At 42.4% G+C, this 19,874-nt stretch overlaps 1 protein-coding gene across 2 annotated transcripts; it reads right to left on the bottom strand.

Annotated features, from left to right (window-relative positions):
• Positions 1-11,311: 11,311 nt before the first annotated feature.
• On the bottom strand, positions 11,312-18,243 carry LOC146555423 (uncharacterized). Of its 2 annotated transcripts, XM_085252671.1 has the most exons (7): positions 16,159-18,243; positions 14,576-14,718; positions 14,246-14,485; positions 13,497-13,571; positions 13,209-13,358; positions 12,790-12,849; positions 11,313-11,954 (listed from the first exon to the last, which is right to left on the bottom strand). In XM_085252671.1, exons 3-7 carry the CDS (start codon positions 14,420-14,422, stop codon positions 11,850-11,852), a joined length of 567 nt encoding a protein of 188 aa, XP_085108797.1. In that variant the 5' UTR covers positions 14,423-14,485; positions 14,576-14,718; positions 16,159-18,243; the 3' UTR covers positions 11,313-11,849. The 2 variants fall into 2 exon arrangements, with proteins under 2 accessions (XP_085108798.1, XP_085108797.1); XM_085252672.1 differs by lacking the exon at positions 14,576-14,718 and having other exon boundaries at positions 11,312-11,954.
• Between the last annotated feature and the right edge of the window lie 1,631 nt (positions 18,244-19,874).

Genomic DNA, 19,874 nt, shown 5'->3' with positions numbered 1-19,874 from the left:
TAAATCCGCTTGGCATCTTTCTTGGCCTTAAGCGGAGGAGATTATCCCCACTGCGAGAGTCACCACATTCCCAAACCAGAAACCGTGGATGGACAGATCGATCCGCACTGCAGTAAACGCCAGGACCGCCTCCTACAACGCGGGTCTCGCCACTGGCGATATGAGCGCCTACAAAGCGGCCTCATACGGTGTGCGGCGTGCGGTGAGAGATGCCAAACGCCGGTACCGGGAACGTGTGGAGTCCCACTTCCACCAGGGTGACACACGGAGTATGTGGCACGGACTACGCACCATTACGGACTACAAAGCCAGGGACACTGCGCTGATCAACGCTGACTCTGCATTCACCAACGAGCTGAATCAGTTCTACGCCCAGTTCGAGGTTAGCCAGGCGGCTAATGCTATCTACCGCCTGACTACCGAGGACAGTGACGTCATCAGCGAGAGACCGGTGACCAGCATCGCGGAGCATGACGTCCGAGCGGCACTGAGGAGAGTGAACACAAGGAAAGCGGCGGGGCCAGACGGCATCACCGGCCGTCTGCTGCACTGCTGTGCTGACCAGCTAGCAGGTGTGTTCACTTACATCTTCAACGAGTCCCTGGCGAAGTCTGTGGTCCCCACATGCTTCAAAAGATCCACCATCATCCCTGTGCCCAAGAACAGCAAACCCTCATCCCTGAACGATTACCGGCCAGTTGCACTGACCTCGGTAGTAATGAAGGTGTTTGAGAGGCTGCTGAAGAACATCATCTCCTCCTCCATCCCAGACACCACAGATCCGCTGCAGTTCGCCTACAGATCCAACAGATCCACAGAGGATGCCATCGCCCACGTCCTACACACCACTCTCAGCCACGTGGACAAGAAACAGGGTAACTATGTGCGAATGCTGTTTGTTGATTACAGTTCAGCGTTTAACACAATAGTGCCCTGCAGACTGTTCACAAAGCTGAGGGATCTGGGACTTAACAGCCGTCTGTGTGCATGGGTGTTGGACTTCCTCACTGGCAGAACTCAGGTGGTGAGGGTGGGCAGGTGCTTCTCCAACAGCATCACCATCAACACAGGAGCACCTCAGGGATGTGTCCTCTTGCCACTGCTCTACTCCCTCTACACTTCAGACTGTGTGGCCACCCATGGCTCCAACACCATTGTGAAGTTTGCTGACGACACAGTGGTGTTGGGTGCCATCTCCAACAACGATGAGGCGGCCTACATGGATGAAGTGAAGAATCTGGCATCGTGGTGCCAGGACAACCACCTCCAGCTGAACGTCGGCAAGACCAAGGAGCTGGTGGTCTACTTCAGAAGGGGTCAGCACAGAGACTACAATCCCATTATCATCAATGGAGCTCCAGTGGAGAGGGTGCAGTCCTTCAAGTATCTTGGTGTCCACATCTCCTCAGACCTGACATGGGCTGCCCACATTCAGGTCCAGACCAAAAAGGCTAGGCAGCGCCTGTATCACCTACGGCAACTGAGGAAGTTCAGGGTCTCTCCAAAGATCCTCAGGATTTTCTATACAGGCGCTGTGGAGAGCATCCTCACACAGAACATCACATCCTGGTTTGGGAACAGCTGTGTGAAGGACCAAAAAGCTCTCCAGAGAGTGATCCGTACAGCAGAACGCTGCTGCAGGATTGCTCTCCCCCCGCTTCAGGACACCTACACCAGGAGATGCCAGACTAGAGCAGCGCAGATACTGAAGGACCCGTCCCATCCTGGCAACAAACTGTTCCAACTTCTGCAATCTGGTAGAAGGTTCCGCATCTTCCGGGCAAGGACAGAGAGACTCAAGAGGAGCTTCTATCCCGAATGCAGCTGGTCAGAACGCTCTCTATGGTGCCCCTGCAGAACACGGTGAGGGTGGGAGGAGGAAGGTTGGCCCGCTTCAGGCATCTCAGGAAGTGGAGACACTGCTAGGCCTTTTTGGTGATAGGGGTGGTGTTGGTGGTCCAGGTGAGGTCATCTGAAATGTGAACTCCCAGGAACTTGGTGCAGTTAACAGTCTCTACTGTGGAACCGTGGATGCTGAGTGGTGTGTGGGTGGAGCGAGTCTTCCTGAAGTCGACAATCATCTCCTTGGTTTTGTCCACATTCAGTGACAGGTTTCGCTGCACCAGAACACCAGCTTCTGAACCTCACCTCTGTACGCCAACTCCTCGTTGCTGCTGATGAGTCCAACCACGATTGTGTCGTCAGTGAACTTGATGATGTGGTTAGAACTGTGTAAGGCAGTCGTGTGTCAGGAGACTGAACAACCAAAGGCTGACACAGCCCTGAGGAGCTCCTGTGCTGAGCCTGATGGTGCTGGAGATGTTGCCTAATCGGACAGACTGAGGGCTCTCTGACAGGAAATCTAGTATCCAGTTGCAGAGAGAGGTGCTCAGTCCCAACTTGCTGAGATTGTCAAACAGTTTTTGGGGGATAATGGTGTTGAATGCTGAGCTAAAGTCTATGAACAGCATTCTGACATCGGTGTCTTTCTTGTCCAGGTTGGAGAGGGAGAGGTAAGGTGTAGTGGAAATGGCATCCTCAGTTGACCAGTTCAGCCAGTATGCAAACTGCAGCAGATCCAGTGTGCAGGGGAGGTTGTTTTCCACATGTGCCATGACAAGTCTCTTGAAGCACTTCATGATGATAGGGGTCAGGGCGATGGGACGGTAGTCATTCAGACAGGATACTGAGGATTGCTTTGGCACCGGGATGATGGTGGTGGACTTGAAGCATGCTGGGACGATCATCTGGCTCAGCAATAAGTTGAAAATGTCTATGAAGATATTGGCCAGCTGATCAGTGCAGTCTCTCAGCAGACGACCTAGGATGTTGTCTGGTCCAGCAGCTTTCCGTGGGTTGACCTTGGTGAGAGACCGCCTCACGTCGGCTGCGGGCAGTGAGATGGTCTGGTCGGTGGTGGGGGGCGTGGCTTTCTTTGCTTGAGTGTTGTTCAGTGCATCAAACAGTGCGTAGAATTTGTTCAGTTCCTCAGGAAGTGTGATATCTACATCACAGCCTTTTGGTGCAGGCTTGTACTGTTTGACGGCCTGAATGCCCTGCCACAAACTGTATCTTTTGTGCATGTGCACTCTTTGCTTTTTAGATGGCGCGAGAGAGGTTGGCTGTGACTTTCTGACCAACAGACCCCAGCATTTTAGGTCAGGCCATAACTACTCTACCACCATCACACTCAACACAGAGCACTACGCTCCCATTGCTGTAGATATACTCATAGGACGGCTAAAGAAGATGCAAGTTTAGTGATCTGTTTACCTCACACCGATACATTAGCATATATATATAAATATAGCACTTCTGTATATATTTAGCAAATCTGTATATTTGTTCATAGTACATCTGTATATCTGCCCGTCTGCATAGCAATGTAGAACATCTATATACTATACAGATTATCTGCATATCTGTATATCTGTACATATGTATACACAGTGCATCTGTACATTTGTCTGTAGTTCATCTGTATATTTGGTCTCTCTGTCCATAATCTCTTCATAACTATTCCACCCTTTATAGTACCCTTATCGGTATACAGTGGGGCAAAAAAGTATTTAGTCAGCCACCGATTGTGCAAGTTCCCCCACCTAAAATGATGACAGAGGTCAGTAATTTGCACCAGAGGTACACTTCAACTGTGAGAGACAGAATGTGAAAAAAAAAATCCATGAATCCACATGGTAGGATTTGTAAAGAATTTATTCGTAAATCAGGGTGGAAAATAAGTATTTGGTCAATAACAAAAATACAACTCAATACTTTGTAACATAACCTTTGTTGGCAATAACAGAGGTCAAACGTTTACTATAGGTCTTTACCAGGTTTGCACACACAGTAGCTGGTATTTTGGCCCATTCCTCCATGCAGATCTTCTCGAGAGCAGTGATGTTTTGGGGCTGTCGCCGAGCAACACGGACTTTCAACTCCCGCCACAGATTTTCTATGGGGTTGAGGTCTGGAGACTGGCTAGGCCACTCCAGGACTTTCAAATGCTTCTTACGGAGCCACTCCTTTGTTGCCCGGGCGGTGTGTTTTGGATCATTGTCATGTTGGAAGACCCAGCCTCGTTTCATCTTCAAAGTTCTCACTGATGGAAGGAGGTTTTGGCTCAAAATCTCACGATACATGGCCCCATTCATTCTGTCCTTAACACGGATCAGTCGTCCTGTCCCCTTGGCAGAAAAACAGCCCCATAGCATGATGTTTCCACCCCCATGCTTCACAGTAGGTATGGTGTTCTTGGGATGCAACTCAGTATTCTTCTTCCTCCAATCACGACGAGTTGAGTTTATACCAAAAAGTTCTACTTTGGTTTCATCTGACCACATGACATTCTCCCAATCCTCTGCTGTATCATCCATGTGCTCTCTGGCAAACTTCAGACGGGCCTGGACATGCACTGGCTTCAGCAGCGGAACACGTCTGGCACTGCGGGATTTGATTCCCTGCCGTTGTAGTGTGTTACTGATGGTGACCTTTGTTACTTTGGTCCCAGCTCTCTGCGGGTCATTCACCAGGTCCCCCCGTGTGGTTCTGGGATCTTTGCTCACCGTTCTCGTGATCATTTTGACCCCACGGGATGAGATCTTGCGTGGAGCCCCAGATCGAGGGAGATTATCAGTGGTCTTGTATGTCTTCCATTTTCTGATGATTGCTCCCACAGTTGATTTTTTCACACCAAGCTGCTTGCCTATTGTAGATTCACTCTTCCCAGTCTGGTCCAGGTCTACAATACTTTTCCTGGTGTCCTTCGAAAGCTCTTTGGTCTTGGCCATGGCGGAGTTTGGAGTCTGACTGTTTGAGGCTGTGGATAGGTGTCTTTTATACAGATGATGAGTTCAAACAGGTGCCATTCATACAGGTAATGAGTGGGGGACAGAAAAGCTTCTTACAGAAGACGTTACAGGTCTGTGAGAGCCAGAGATTTTCCTTGTTTGAGGTGACCAAATACTTATTTTCCACCCTAATTTACGAATAAATTCTTTACAAATCCTACCATGTGAATTCATGGATTTTTTTTTCACATTCTGTCTCTCACAGTTGAAGTGTACCTCTGGTGCAAATTACTGACCTCTGTCATCATTTTAAGTGGGGGAACTTGCACAATCGGTGGCTGACTAAATACTTTTTTGCCCCACTGTATATCAGTACATTTGCCCGTAGTACATCTGTATATATGCTCTCTACATCTGTATATTTGCTTAACTTATCTGTATATAATCTGCTCTAATTGCACTTACTAAATTCAAATTTTATTTGTCATACACACAACCATACACAGTACGATATGTGGTGAAATGCTTATTGCTGTGCAATGCCCTCAACGCTCTCGTACTACACTTGCACTTCTGATTAGATGCAAACTGTATTTTGTTGCCCTGTATTTATATATATATGTAATGACAATAAAGTTGATTCCTATCCTAATCTCTTCTTTTTGTACTGAAAATCCTCCATACTCAGAATCAGAATTGTGTTTATTGGCCAAGTATATGCGCAAACATAAACAAGGAATTTCGTTCCAGTAGAAGCTTGTCTCTCAAGCACAACAATGATGTATATCACAACAATATGTAAAGGACACATTGTATACACACACACACACACACACATGGATAGATAGATAGATAGATAGATAGATAGATAGATAGATAGATAGATAGATAGATAGATAGATAGATAGATAGATAGATAGATAGATAGATAGATAGATAGATAGATAGATAGATAGATAGATAGATAGATATCGCTAAATTCAGCGATTACTTTCCATTCTGCTCCCTCTGTTTGTTTGTTTGTTGTTCTTTGCTGATCATTTTGCAGTCAATGTTCAGTTTATACACTCTGCCCAGAAAGAAACTTTAATAATTCTCTCCTCTGTGTGACACCTCAGTAATTAGACACTTTTTTAAGCCATCAGTTAGGACAGAACCAGCTGAGATTAATTTGCACAAAGTGTCAGGATTGATTTCTAATAACTGATAGATTTCACCTGGTGCCATGGCTTTCCATGGCTTTTCCGCCTCCCTTTCTTCATGTGTTCAATACTTTTCCTTGTGTCCATCCATCCATCCATCTTCTTCTACTTATCCAGGGCCGGGTCGCAGGGGCAGCAGCCCAAGCAGAGAAGCCGAGTCCTCCCTCTCCCCGGCCATCTCCTTCAGCTTGTCCAGGGGAACACCAAGGCGTTCCCAGGCAGCTGAGAGATATAATCTCTCCAGCGTGTCCTGGGTCTGCCCCAGGGCCTCCTCCCGGTGGGACAAGCCTGGAACTCCTCACCCATGAGGCGCCCAGGAGGCATCCTTGTCAGATGCCCGAACCACCTCAACTGGCTCCTTTTCTACTCTGAGCCCCTCCCAGATGGCTAAACTTCTTATCCTACCTCTAAAGGAGAGGCCAGCCACCCTTCAAAGGAATGCCGCTTGTATCTGCAATTTCTTTCTTTCGGTCACTACCCACAGCTTGTGACCATAGGTGAGGCTATGGATGTAGATCGACCAGTAAATTGAGAGCTTCACTTTTATACTCAGCTCTCTCTTCATCACAACAGACTGGTACAGCGTCCGCATCGCTGCCACCGCAGCACCAATCCGTCTGTTGATCTCCCCCTCCCTTCTCCCGTCACTCGTGAACAAGACCCCGAGATACTTGAACTCCTCCACTTGGGGCAAGAACTTGTCCCTGACCCAGAGTGGGCACTCCACCTTTTTCTGGCTAGGGATCATGGCCTCAGACTTAGAGGTGCTGATTCTCATTCCCGCCACTTCACACTCAGCTGTGAACCGTTCCAAGGCAAGCTGAAGGCCACCACCTGACGAAGCCAACAGAACCACATCATCTGCGAAAAGCAGAGATGAGCTTCTGAGACCACCCAAGTGAAAGCCTACCGCCACTTGACTACACCTAGAAATTCTGTCCATAAAATTTGTAAACAGAATCGGTGGCAAAGGACAGCCCTGGCGGAGCACATCACCCACCAGGAATGAGTCAGACTTATTGCTGGCTTCCTCCCCCCCTCCGCGAATCGCTACATTAATGTGGTGGAGGGGTTTGTGTGTCCCAGGGATCCCAGGGGCTATGTCTTCTGGGGGCTGTTTTGCCAATAGGCAGGGTCTCCCATGGAAAATTGGTCCTAGGTGAGGGACCAGACAAAGAGCAATTCAGAAGACCCCTATGACAAGACCATCAAGGGAACAGTTTACCCTGCCCTGGATAGGGTTATCAGGGCTCCACCCTGGAGCCAGGCCCGGGGAGGGTGCCCAAGGGCGAGCATCTGGTGGCCAGGCCTTAGTCCATAGGAGCCAGCCAGGCACAGCCCAAAAAAGGGACGTGGGCCCATCTTCCTGCAGGCCCACCACCCGCAGGAGGCAGCGTAGGGGTCGGGTGCATTGTGAGCTGGGCGGTGGCCAGAAGCGGAGGTCCAGGAGGACTGATCGGCTACCAAGGCTTTTCCTTGTATCAGTTCTCAGTATTACACATAATTTATGGACATCTATGGTTTATTTCAGCTGATATATACTTGATGACTGGTACTTGCTTTGTGCTTTGACTAGTTTTTGAGTTGTATAAACTGATTTTAGATGATTTGGTTCTTTGGACCTTGGTTTGAAGTGATTTTTCGCAGATTGGTTTGAAGGGGTTTGACACCAGTTTCAAATTCATTTTGGTTTGGCTTTGGATCATTTTAGATTTGGTTTTGAATAATTGTGGACTGAGTTGACTTGCTTTTTCAGCTGAATTTTAGATGCAGTATTGGCTGATGTAGGGTCATTTTTGGACATTGCTTCAAATTTATCCTTTGTAAATCTGTTTGGACTAACTTTAAACTGGTTTAAACACTTGCTTAGTTGTTGGTTTTGGAGTAGTTTTAGACTGCTTTTGGACTGAGTTTCAGATTGGTCTTTCGGGTATTGTAATGTTTTAGACACTTTTCTGACGTGCTTTTTTTTCAATATACTTAATTCTGTCCTTCTTACATTGGTTTCGATTGACTTTTTTTCTAGTTTCACACTATTCTTGACTGGTTTTAAAGTGTTTTACCTTTGGCTTTAAAGAGGTTTTAGACTGATATCAGACTTGATTGAGGGCTGGCTGTATTCTGGTTTCAGACTTTGTTTCTGGTTGTTGTATTTAACCCAGTTAGAAATATTTTGGAGTGATGACTCTTCTGTGGATTTAAACTTTTCTGTTTTATCACGTAATCCCAGACCGAATGGTTGAAGCTAAACTGTTACTGTTGTAATTATGGATCAGAAGTTGTTCTTCTGGCCTTTGTACTTTTGTAACATCAGCTCCATTAATGCCTCCTTGTGGACTGAGCTTGCTTTGCATATGACGGTGAAACAGGTTCTTATCTGATTTCCGATCTGACTGAGACACATTTAAACAGGGGTCTGAGTGAAAATGAAAGTCTTATCTGCATTAAACCCAGACACATCAACAAAGCAGCAGTGTAGATGTAGATGAATGTGGCAGCAGAGCAAACGGTTAAATTCAGTTTTATTTATATAGCACTAAATCACAACAACCGTCGCCTCAAGTCATCACGCCCTTCTATTACTGGTCATTGAGACACTATGTGCACTATTTACCTTAGACATTTACCTCGAAGTTATATAAATAACCACAGCGCACTGAGTCATCATTGTTTGAAATCCATGGCTTTCTTTCAGCGTCTCTTTCAATGGCTAAATTCAGTTCTCACACACATTGGGGGGAAAGTTTGCTAAGTTTCCCGCATTACCTGGTGACATGTGTAGGAAATCCCCTGTGATGACATCACACAGGTAGAGCAATGCTGACCCCTCCCCCTCACTGAGAGGTAAATAACTGGGAAGAGTGTTTCTACCTTTGTGAGGATCAGCTGTAGCTCTCCAGTGTGAAGTAAGAACAGTCCTCATTTCTAATAAAGCTCAAGGTGCTCCTTTAATAGGGATGATTAATAGGTTATTTTAATTTTACGAACTTACACTAAGGACACTTTCAAAGGGAAAGATATTTGTTTTGAGATGCAGCCTAATAAGTGATGTTAAAGGAACTACGGGCTTTGATTTACGGCTGGTTTTCATGTAAAAAACAAAACAAAAGTTAAAAATTATAAGATGTTTATCTTTATCAGACCGAGATGCCTTTTTACTGCTTCAAGAAGAGATGACATGAAACCAAGAGTAAAAGCAAATCCACGAGCTGGAGAACCTCCAACCAAGTTATATCTGCAGATTTGTTTTTCAGATCAACACACTGACCCCCCTCCCCCAACCCCCCGACACACACGCACAAACGCGCACACACACACGCACACACACACGCACTCGCACACCTCATACCAAGTATCTGCATATACGAATTAGCAGAGAGCTGAAACTAAGCCTGCAGCTCTGATAGTAGGTTAGTAGGTCTGCAAGGTCTGTGTGCGGTCTCTGCACATGTTGCACCAGTTAAAGTGGCTGTGTCACCCTGAGAATAAGAGGCCATCATTTTATATTTAATCTAATCTCATAAAAAAAGTCAGTTATGAAACGAAATTTTGATTTCATGTAAAGTATCTCAAATTAGTAGACCTGCAGCTTGCAGTGTGTCGTAAAGAGCTTTGAAATAAGATCCAACCACAGGGCTTTTTTTTTTTCAGCCCTAATGTCAGTTTTGGGGAATTTTTCAGGATTGTTCTCGTCACTCGTCACTGGTTGTTTTGGATTTTTTTCTGTGGTTTAATTTTTTTTGTGGCATTTTTATTCTCTGCAGTTTTTAGCACTGTGTATTGTTTTTTGTGTAGTTCTTTGGCACTATTACCTGTTGTGTAGCAGTTTAGCACTGTTTATTTGTTTTTTGGGGTAAGATTTATGTCATTTCTATTGGTTGTAGAGTAAAGGTCGTTGGTTTTCAGCGCTTTCTTATTCTTTCACTTCATCTTTTTTGTTTGTTTGTTTGTTTGTTCTTTTAAGTTTTGGGTGTATAATTAGCTCTGTGTATTAGTTTTGTCCCTCTTTTTTGGTCATTTAGGTGGTTTGTTTTTTGTGTGTTTCAGCATTGTTGTTTATTCATCGTCCACAGCTCTTTAGCTCTTTGTTTGGTGTTTAGCAGTAAATACTTACATTGTTACTGCTGGGTTTTGTTTATCAGTTGGTTGCTGTTTTTCTGGAATTGTTCTTTGGTAGTTTTGTGTTGTAGGCTTTTTTTTCTGGTCATGTGTTTGTTTGTTTTTAGGATTTTATTAAGAAATTGTCAATTTTCACCCATTTTAAGGCCCAAATCTTTTTGCCAGAAGGCCTGAGTCTGCTCAGGTGTTGCTGCTTTACCTGTGGTGGAGAAAGTACATGAATATCTAAATGTATTTCACCAGACAACCCACCAGTCTTTGATTTAATGTCAACATTTTGATGTTAAAGGGCTTTGTACATTGACACAGCGTATGAGTCAAGTCACAAACACCCACTCTTTTTGTTCGCTTAGGTCGCGGTGTTGCAGGTTGGCAGCGCTTCGATGCACCAGAACACGTCAGAATTCTCCACTGTCCTATTTTCCAAGCGCCAATGCTACAATAAGCTTTAACCACTGCTCACCCTGCCTGTGACTGTTACCCGTAACCTCTCAACACTTAAGAGGCCAAATACGTGCCAAGAGAGTTGCGTAATTCTGTTCAAAATGGCGTTGATTCAGTCTGGGTCAGATTTGATTGGCTGTCGCAAAGATTCAGATCAGTGTGACGCATTTTAATATGCCTATACCATGAAAGCTAATAGACACACAGAGGTGATGTAGGTTTTAACATTTTATTAGCTTTTATTTTGTTTAATTTCATTTTCATTTCAGTGACTGTCAACGTCTGAGGTGACCCATAAACTCAATAAACCAATGTGCTAATGCGTGCCAAATGATTTTTCTGTTTTTGTGACTCTTTATGCTTGTTTTTTGTTTTTTTTTGTTTTTTTTGTTTGTTTTTGGGGGGGGGGTACTGTTGTTGTTTTAGCATTTGTTGGTTCTGCGTATTTTTAAAATAAATGGGTGTACACTGCATGACAGCGATGTTGTCCACACTACGGACAACATTGGAAAGTCCCTTGCGGCGCCTCCGTGATGTGCTGGATCTTCAAAAGAGTGTGACGAGCAGTAGACTCATTCCAACACGGGACATTTTTCCTACCTGCAGCTCTCAAACTTTAGACCTCCTCTCCGTGACACCTGGACAGTTTGTATCACTGCTGTTAACCTTTGGAATATTTACCTGAAGCTTGAATAGAGCACCTAACAAAACAATTAAGTATTCTGATTCTGACGGTCGGTTTCTCAACTTTGCATTCCTGTTATTTTCCTTTTACATTTGGTACTCTCATTGGCATATTTTTGGGCAGGTTGGAAGCTTACAAGGAGACCAGGGTTTTTTTTCTTATTTTCTGTCAAATATGTTTTTGGTTTTTCCCCAAAACGTGTAAAACTTGTGTAAAAGTGAACAGAAATCATGTAGCCATTGTATTATATGATTAAAAAATGAAATAAGGGGATAAAATCTTAAAAATGTTTATTTCAAAATCTTATACAGTTCATTACAGCCAACAGCAACAACATCAGCATTTAAATACTGTAACAATCAGCCATAACATGGCAACGTGAGAGTCCAACGCCAGAGTCCTTTCATAGTCGGCATTAAAAAATTGTCAATAAATGTTATGATCATCAATAAATAAATCAACTCAGACCATTGACTAATCATACTTCAATCAATATAAATATTTTAACTGTATATTTATAAAATGTTAAATATGTCCTCAAATTAAATAAATGAATAAATAGAAGTATAAAAGCTGCTGGTATAAAACTTGGTGATAAATATGGCGGTGTTAGGCATCAGTGCTGTTCCTCGGCTCCACGCAATAGTCCTGCAGGTAGCTGAACAGGATGTCAAGCTCGCTGATTGCTTTGGTGATGCCTTTCATTTTCTCCATCTGAAGCAAACAGAAGCAAACACAGGGTGAGTTATAGGACATCCAAATATGCAGCAGAGCACCAAATCTGTATCAGTCCGCTGTTACAAATAGTCCCAAAAAGAAGCCAAAGGGAAGCCCTGCAGTTTTCAGGTATTTAGATCTGTATGTGGGCTCTTTGTCAGATTCATCAGGTTGAAGCTGACCGTTAAATTCCTGTACTATGATCATGCGGATTATCTTCTATCTTTAATCCACTTGCCATCTGGTGAATACCAAGTTGTACAAATCATCACATTACTCACTGTGTCCAACTAACAGTTTGGAATTAACTTATGAAAATGTAAATCCTCAAAGCTGATCATAAAATTTTGTCCCTTAAAACATGAATTCTGACTAATTTCTGTCATTTACGGATTAAAAAACACTGAAAACAACCTGAGAGATTGATAAAGTGTCAAAATTGTTGTCAGTTTAGTCTCTTTTGCAGTTCTGCATGATTTATTGGATTCAAATAACCCTGATTTATTTTACAGCGGCCCTTTGTTTCTGAAACAAGCTTTTTTTTATCTCCCTCCCCACATCTCTTTTACCCAGCTTTCTTCCTATTGGCTGCCCCTCTTGCGTCTGAGATGACCATGATAGTGTTTGGAGCAGTTTGAAACCACCCAGGGACTTCTTGACCTCGTTACAGAAAGCAGGTCAAAGCATGACGAGTCCACTCTTATTATTGAGCCCTCCTCCGAAGTTAATCGCCTCCTGATTTCATGATTTTTTTTTTATTCCTTCTGTGCTTCTTCTTTATAAAACAAACCTTCAGAATAAAGTTGCATTTTAAAAGAAAGTTCAATCTTACCTTCTCAAGCTTGGTGCGAAAATCCACTGCATTTTTGTGGTCGTGGTACTGAGTGACATTCTGCAGAGGTACATCGAGAAAGTTAGCAACTGTTATCAGTCCCATCTCTTCTATTTATGTGTGCACGAAACCACAGAAAGTCGTTATCGATTTTAGGATCAACCACAGCGCCGCCACACATGGCTGCAAAAAGTTTGTAGTGGCTCCATCCTCCAAATGAAGGAGGAGAACTTTAAAAGCATGCAGTGATGTGGGATTTTGTCCTTTTTACAGTGGAGTTTGTGCATGTCTCGTTTAACATTTCCAATAAATACCACCCCGGTTAAAACACCTACTTATAACTTGCTAATTTGTTACACATAGAAGGCGTTTGCTTCCTGCACTGTCTGCTAAAGTAATCCATCAAGTGGAACACTTACGCAGCCGTGGGCTTGCAGGTCGGTGCTGATGCGGTGGAGGTTGGTCTTTAGCCGGTGCATTTGGGCATGGTCGTTGTTGGTGTGGTGCAGGATGTTGGTCAGGTAATAGTCCAGGATGTTGGCGTGCAGGCAGCAGATCTCCAAGTGGTGCTAAAGACAATGAAGGGAGATGAGAGGTCAGGCTGTTTCATCGTCTTGAGTGGACATATTCAGAGTACTCTGTTACAAGTACTGCTTTCAAGTCAAAGTACTGATACAAAGAAGCTGCTTAAAGTTTAGATTACTCACATCTTTAGCATTAACTCTGGGTATCACTCTCATACTGGTGTCGTCCTCGTCGTCTTTCGGCTGGATCCTCTGATACTGCAGAGACACAGAGACGTTTATTTGGATTTTCTTCATTTCATGCATTCAAGTTGAGTCAAAACAGGATCCTAAACGCTGATGGTGATGGATAATCAGCCCAGTTTGTTTTTCTCAAATATTGAACTGAATCAACTTGATTTTTAATTGTGGTTCACTCAAATTTTTTTCCTCTGGTTGATAAAATCCCTTTTAAAATGTGAATCAATGCTTAAAACCCTACGGAGCAAGATTAGTGCCAAATTAGTAAAACATTTATATGTATCAGAGATGAAATAGGCTTCCATTTATATTTTTTTGTTTTAAAAGTGGTTAAGTTTGTGCAGCATGTGGGTTAAAGTGAACACATTTACAGATTTTAGCTCCTGATTGCAAACTGTGGAGTACAAATAGTGCCAAAACTATAACCCTTTTTTTATTTTATATTTTTTAAATAATTATATATACTTTAAAGTTCAGTGTGAGACTTAAAGCCAAAATTTCTGGATTAAAGTTGATGCGTCCCTTTATATTTTTTTACCGCAGTCATTCATAAGGCAGCAGTAAATTTGAAGAATATCACCACAATTTTTTTTTAAATGCAGAATTTCTCTAATGTAAAACTACATTCAAATGTAATTCAGAATTATGTTTCTGTAACATGTCTCAAATTTACAATCAAATTGACTACTCACATGTTCTGACACTTGCCCGACGTCCCGATAGGTCTGCGGATGTCTGAGCACCGGGCTGAATGGACGGTCCACAGGGTGTGCCCGAGCCTGCTCGTCCCAGCCGAAGAAAAGCAGAAGGAGAACTGCAGCTGCAGCGGGACGGAAGAAGGAGGCGACAGTGGCAGTGTTGCGCTTCATAGTACAGGTGGATAGGTGTATCTCAGTCGTTTTAGATTGCAGAGAGAGTCTGAGAGTTTCAACCTGCAACAGAGAAACATATGAAATTAGAACAAAGTCCTGAAGAAGCTTCACCTTAAAGCAATAATTTTGCTTCTCAGAGAGAGCCCTGACCTGTTAGCAGGTGCTGCTGTGGAGAGAAGGCAACTCTGAGACGTCTTTTATACACCTCAAACCTCCGCCCCCTCGTCAGAATGTAGGCCATCAAAAAAACCTCATCAAACACACACGCGCACGCACGCAGGTCAGTGTGTTTACTGTCACACAAAAAGGAAATTAACTCTCACTCAAGGTGTGCTTGCGCAGGATCAGCAAAGAGACATTAATTATAGTTATCCAGTGACATCATTTCCTTCTTTCAGTATTGGTGTGTGTGTGTGTGTGTGTGTGTGTGTGTGTGTGTGTGTGTGTGTGTGTTGTCGTCGTCCCTGGTGGATTAAGAACTGGAATTTACACAATTGCTTGGAAGAAAAAGAAGAAGAAAAAAAACACGTCTAACCGGTCTGTGACACCTGTTTAGATGTTGCTTTATTATCTTAGTATTATGCAACACTTACCAAAAAGCGCTGACATGCAGGCTGGGTAGTAAAATGTTTTAATAAATCAATTTAAATAAAGCTGTGGAGAGGCTTTGTTTTCTAATGTATGCATTAAGATGCAACAGACATAAGAACTCCAGGACAGAGCAAACGCAGCCTCTCACACTCTGTGACAGCATCATCCTAGCTTTTCATTAGCAACATGGACATTTTTCTAAGTTTATGCTTTAAACTTGCAGCATCTTCTTCAGCCGGATGGGCCGCCATAAACAAAAACTCGTTTATAGAATTCGTCATTCAACATTCACTTCAAATAGACCAGCTTCTACAGATATTACACACATTTAAAGCATGACTTTTCATCATAAATGGTAACATGGTTTCAGTCCTTGATAAAAAAAATATATATATATTTGCACCTAAAATTACATTTAAGGAAAATGTGTATTGTATAGAAAATCTTCGACTTCAGCTCACATAACTCTTAATATTGTAGGAGTATCAGTATATGTTTAAGACATGGTTAAACACTCCCAGGCTGCACCGTCAGATATTAGACCTGTGATACATGGTGAAAAATTGTGTATATTTTAATTAACAAATTAAGAAAAAAAATACAAATTAATGCATCTTTCCATCCACTAGAATAGAATAGCCTTTTATTGCAACAAAATTGTGAGCACTCAAACTGCTGGAATAAAATATATTACACTAATAGATTCAAATGAGTTTATTAATATATATAACGCAAACTGCATATAAAAAATAGCCATTTTGTAAGGAAGAAGACTCCCTACTACTATTTACATTATAATCTGTATAGCACTTTAGGAGCACCTTTAACATGATTAAAAAGCACCTTATCTAGCACTTTGTTTAGCATCGCACTTTAAGCATGGATTTGCACAGGAGAACATTTCCACACAAGAAGTTTAACTATTTATTGAATATTTTTTGGGTATTTTAAAATCAGTTGGTAGCCTTTGTTTCAAGTCCTGTACAGCTGCTCCTCATTAAGGACTGTGGTGGTTGTCTGTGAAAAGGTTGTGACTTAGAGAAAATAAGGTTTACCAGTAAGGAGAACTAATGGAGATGTGTGTGCGGAGGTCTAGAATTAAAGGGGGCGCAAAGAAGTGATTGTAAGATGTGATTACTCACCTGTGTTTCCTGTGTTCTCTCCAAGGTGTTTGGGCAAATGTTTCCCTGGGGGTCCAGACACCATTTAAAGGTTCTGGGAGAGACCGTGGGTTAAGTGAGTGTGGGGAATCTTTTGAGCTCATCCTCTGGAAAATATGAGATACATTTTAGTCTGGATTAAAACAGACTGATAACAGCTAGCCAAATAGCAAAGCATGGCTAAAACTTGATAAACTAGCTGAAATATATTAATCTTTTTGAAGAATATTAGCATATTTTAGACATAGCTGACAAAGCCAAAGCTAAAATATGCTCCTTTTTACACAAAACAAAAATGGATTTCGAGTTTTGAGCAAAAATCTAACTTTTGTTATCTATTGCTATGAAAATTTGCTTTTTTTTTTAATAATAGCTGTTTATCAATGCCCTATAATCTAAATGTAACTATTTATTTATTTGTTTTTAACAAAATCTGCATTTGTAGCTATTTTTTTAGTATTAGCTAATTTATTTTTTAACAAGATTTTGTAGCTGTTTTAGCTTTTATATATGTTTTAGCAGCAGCAAACCTTTTTCTTCTGCCTGTTTTGCACAAATTGAAAATTTATATAAAAGGTCAGAATGGAGACAATTTAAAAAAATAAAAATAAAGAAACTCTGGGGAAAAAAACACTAGTTTAAAAACTTGACTTTATTTGTCCTGCAATAGTATTTAGCCTTCTTCTAATTAATATACTTTGGTAACTGTCTAAAAGTATCTGAATGGAAATTGCACCACCAGCTTAAGTAGGCAATAAACATTTTTTTATTTTAAACATTTCCTTTGAAAAGTAGGTCACGTTTTGTGCTACATTTGGTGGAAATTTGATGACAGCATGCTTTAGACCATTATTATGCAACAGATTAACAACATCCTTTCTCAGGGTGTGAAAGAGAATATTACCTGCACATCCATGTTTGCAAACGATATCCCCAAGGGAAGCTTATAAATAAACAAGTAAATCGGAGAGAATAAAAAGGGCCCCTGAGTCTATCCCTGGGGGACTCCATGACACACTGGACCATTAACATTGGCTGTGTCTCTGTATCAGTGAGACACTGCTCCACAATCTAGCTCCAGATCAAGGATATTGTAATCATGCCTTCTTCCAGTGGTTGAATAATGACCTTGGGTCATGTGATAGATGCCAACACCCAGTTCCCCTCAGCGCTTACTGAATTCTGGGATGTTATATTTTCCGTCTTTGACATGAGGGATCAAGTGGCCTGCTCCTTTATCTGGTTTCTTTTATTTTGTTGGCCGTGGGTGTGAGAATGCCTCCAAAACCGATGATGGTATTAAGACTTGCAGCTAACACAAAGGTGCTGAGTGTATCAGTCATCTGTTGACAATTTAAGACTTTTATAACAGTAACAAAAGTAATATTTTTCTGTTTTTACCTTCAGCATTTTCCTCTGATAGCTGCTGAGTTTGTTGTGAAATAGAGGAGCTGTGCATCAGATGAGGCACTGCATCAGCCTTACATAACAATTTTGACCTGTTGCAACATGTTTTCTTTTTTTTTGCAAAACTGCAAACACAATCGCGTTCGAAGTGAATGACATCTCAGCAGAACTGCTGGGAGTTTTGATACAAGTCCAAGGATCCAAACAGGATTTTTCTATGCATTTAAAAATAACCAAGGAAGCTGCTCCAGAAGCTGCATTTATTCTAAAAATCTGCATTTGCTGTTTGTCATCATTTGAAAAAAAAGCTTTCCTAACTACTCATATCAATTCATATCGTATCAAGCAATTTATAGCACAGAAAAGATGTATTTTGTTCTTAAAGGAATGGACCTACAGGGAGTGCAGAATTATTAGGCAAGTTGTATTTTTGAGGAATAATTTTATTATTGAACAACAACCATGTTCTCAATGAACCCAAAAAACTCATTAATATCAAAGCTGAATGTTTTTGGAAGTAGTTTCTAGTTTGTTTTTAGTTTTAGCTATTTTAGGGGGATATCTGTGTGTGCAGGTGACTATTACTGTGCATAATTATTAGGCAACTTAACAAAAAACAAATATATACCCATTTCAATCATTTATTTTTACCAGTGAAACCAATATAACATCTCCACATTCACAAATATACATTTCTGACATTCAAAAATAAAACAAAAACAAATCAGCGACCAATATAGCCACCTTTCTTTGCAAGGACACTCAAAAGCCTGCCATCCATGGATCCTGTCAGTGTTTTGATCTGTTCACCATCAACATTGCGTGCAGCAGCAACCACAGCCTCCCAGACACTGTTCAGAGAGGTGTACTGTTTTCCCTCCTTGTAAATCTCACATTTGATGATGCACCACAGGTTCTCAATGGGGTCCAGATCAGGTGAACAAGGTGGCCATGTCATTAGTTTTTCTTCTTTTATACCCTTTCTTGCCAGCCACGCTGTGGAGTACTTGGACGCGTGTGATGGAGCATTGTCCTGCATGAAAATCATGTTTTTCTTGAAGGATGCAGACTTCTTCCTGTACCACTGCTTGAAGAAGGTGTCTTCCAGAAACTGGCAGTAGGACTGGGAGTTGAGCTTGACTCCATCCTCAACCCGAAAAGGCCCCACAAGCTCATCTTTGATGATACCAGCCCAAACCAGTACTCCACCTCCACCTTGCTGGCGTCTGAGTCGGACTGGAGCTCTCTGCCCTTTACCAATCCAGCCTCGGGCCCATCCATCTGGCCCATCAAGACTCACTCTCATTTCATCAGTCCATAAAACCTTAGAAAAACCAGTCTTGAGATATTTCTTGGCCCAGTCTTGACGTTTCAGCTTGTGTGTCTTGTTCAGTGGTGGTCGTCTTTCAGCCTTTCTTACCTTGGCCATGTCTCTGAGTATTGCACACCTTGTGCTTTTGGGCACTCCAGTGATGTTGCAGCTCTGAAATATGGCCAAACTGGTGGCAAGTGGCATCTTGGCAGCTGCACGCTTGACTTTTCTCAGTTCATGGGCAGTTATTTTGCGCCTTGGTTTTTCCACACGCTTCTTGCGACCCTGTTGACTATTTTGAATGAAACGCTTGATTGTTCGATGATCACGCTTCAGAAGCTTTGCAATTTTGAGACTGCTGCATCCCTCTGCAAGATATCTCACTATTTTTGACTTTTCTGTGCCTGTCAAGTCCTTCTTTTGACCCATCTTGCCAAAGGAAAGGAAGTTGCCTAATAATTATGCACACCTGATATAGGGTGTTGATGTCATTAGACCACACCCCTTCTCATTACAGAGATGCACATCACCTAATATGCTTAATTGGTAGTAGGCTTTCGAGCCTATAAAGCTTGGAGTAAGACAACATGCATGAAGAGGATGATGTGGACAAAATACTCATTTGCCTAATAATTCTGCACTCCCTGTATATACAGCAGGATGTACCCACCCTTTCATGCTGTTCATGCCACACGTCTCAGTGTCGCAGCGTAACTTTTCACACACTGATGGATGCAGACGCCATGACATCAAATCTAATTTCAAGTTCCATGTTTGGAACTTCACAAATTAGAGGTTAAGCAACCAAAAGCCATGAGAGACGGCATGCTCCTACGGTATTGATTTGTCAGTGACAAGGGAGCCCTGCAGGGTGATCTTCGCCAACGGATGTGGTCTCTGCTGCTGCTTCTCTAATGACCTCTGACATCAGCAAGGCATTTTCTCCCAGGGAACTGCTGCTGATATTTTTCCCTTTTTC

The sequence above is a fragment of the Mchenga conophoros genome, linkage group LG17, assembly GCF_057382185.1.
Source record: "Mchenga conophoros isolate Kocher_MC1m ecotype Shallow Benthic linkage group LG17, M_conophoros_male_GT1.1, whole genome shotgun sequence".
NCBI classification, from domain to species: Eukaryota; Metazoa; Chordata; class Actinopteri; order Cichliformes; family Cichlidae; genus Mchenga; species Mchenga conophoros.
The sequence above is the reverse complement of the archived record's forward strand: the minus strand, read 5'-3'. Positions and strand labels throughout refer to the sequence as shown.

Excerpts from the sequence above, each read along its gene's own strand:
- LOC146555423 (XM_085252672.1), bottom strand. The coding sequence starts at position 14,422 with ATGAAGCGCAACACTGCCACTGTCGCCTCCTTCTTCCGTCCCGCTGCA. Across the intron at positions 13,359-13,496 it reads CCAGAGTTAATGCTAAAGAT|CACCACTTGGAGATCTGCTG; the intron begins GTGAGTAATCTA and ends CATTGTCTTTAG. Across the intron at positions 12,850-13,208 it reads ACCTGCAAGCCCACGGCTGC|AATGTCACTCAGTACCACGA; the intron begins GTAAGTGTTCCA and ends GTACCTCTGCAG.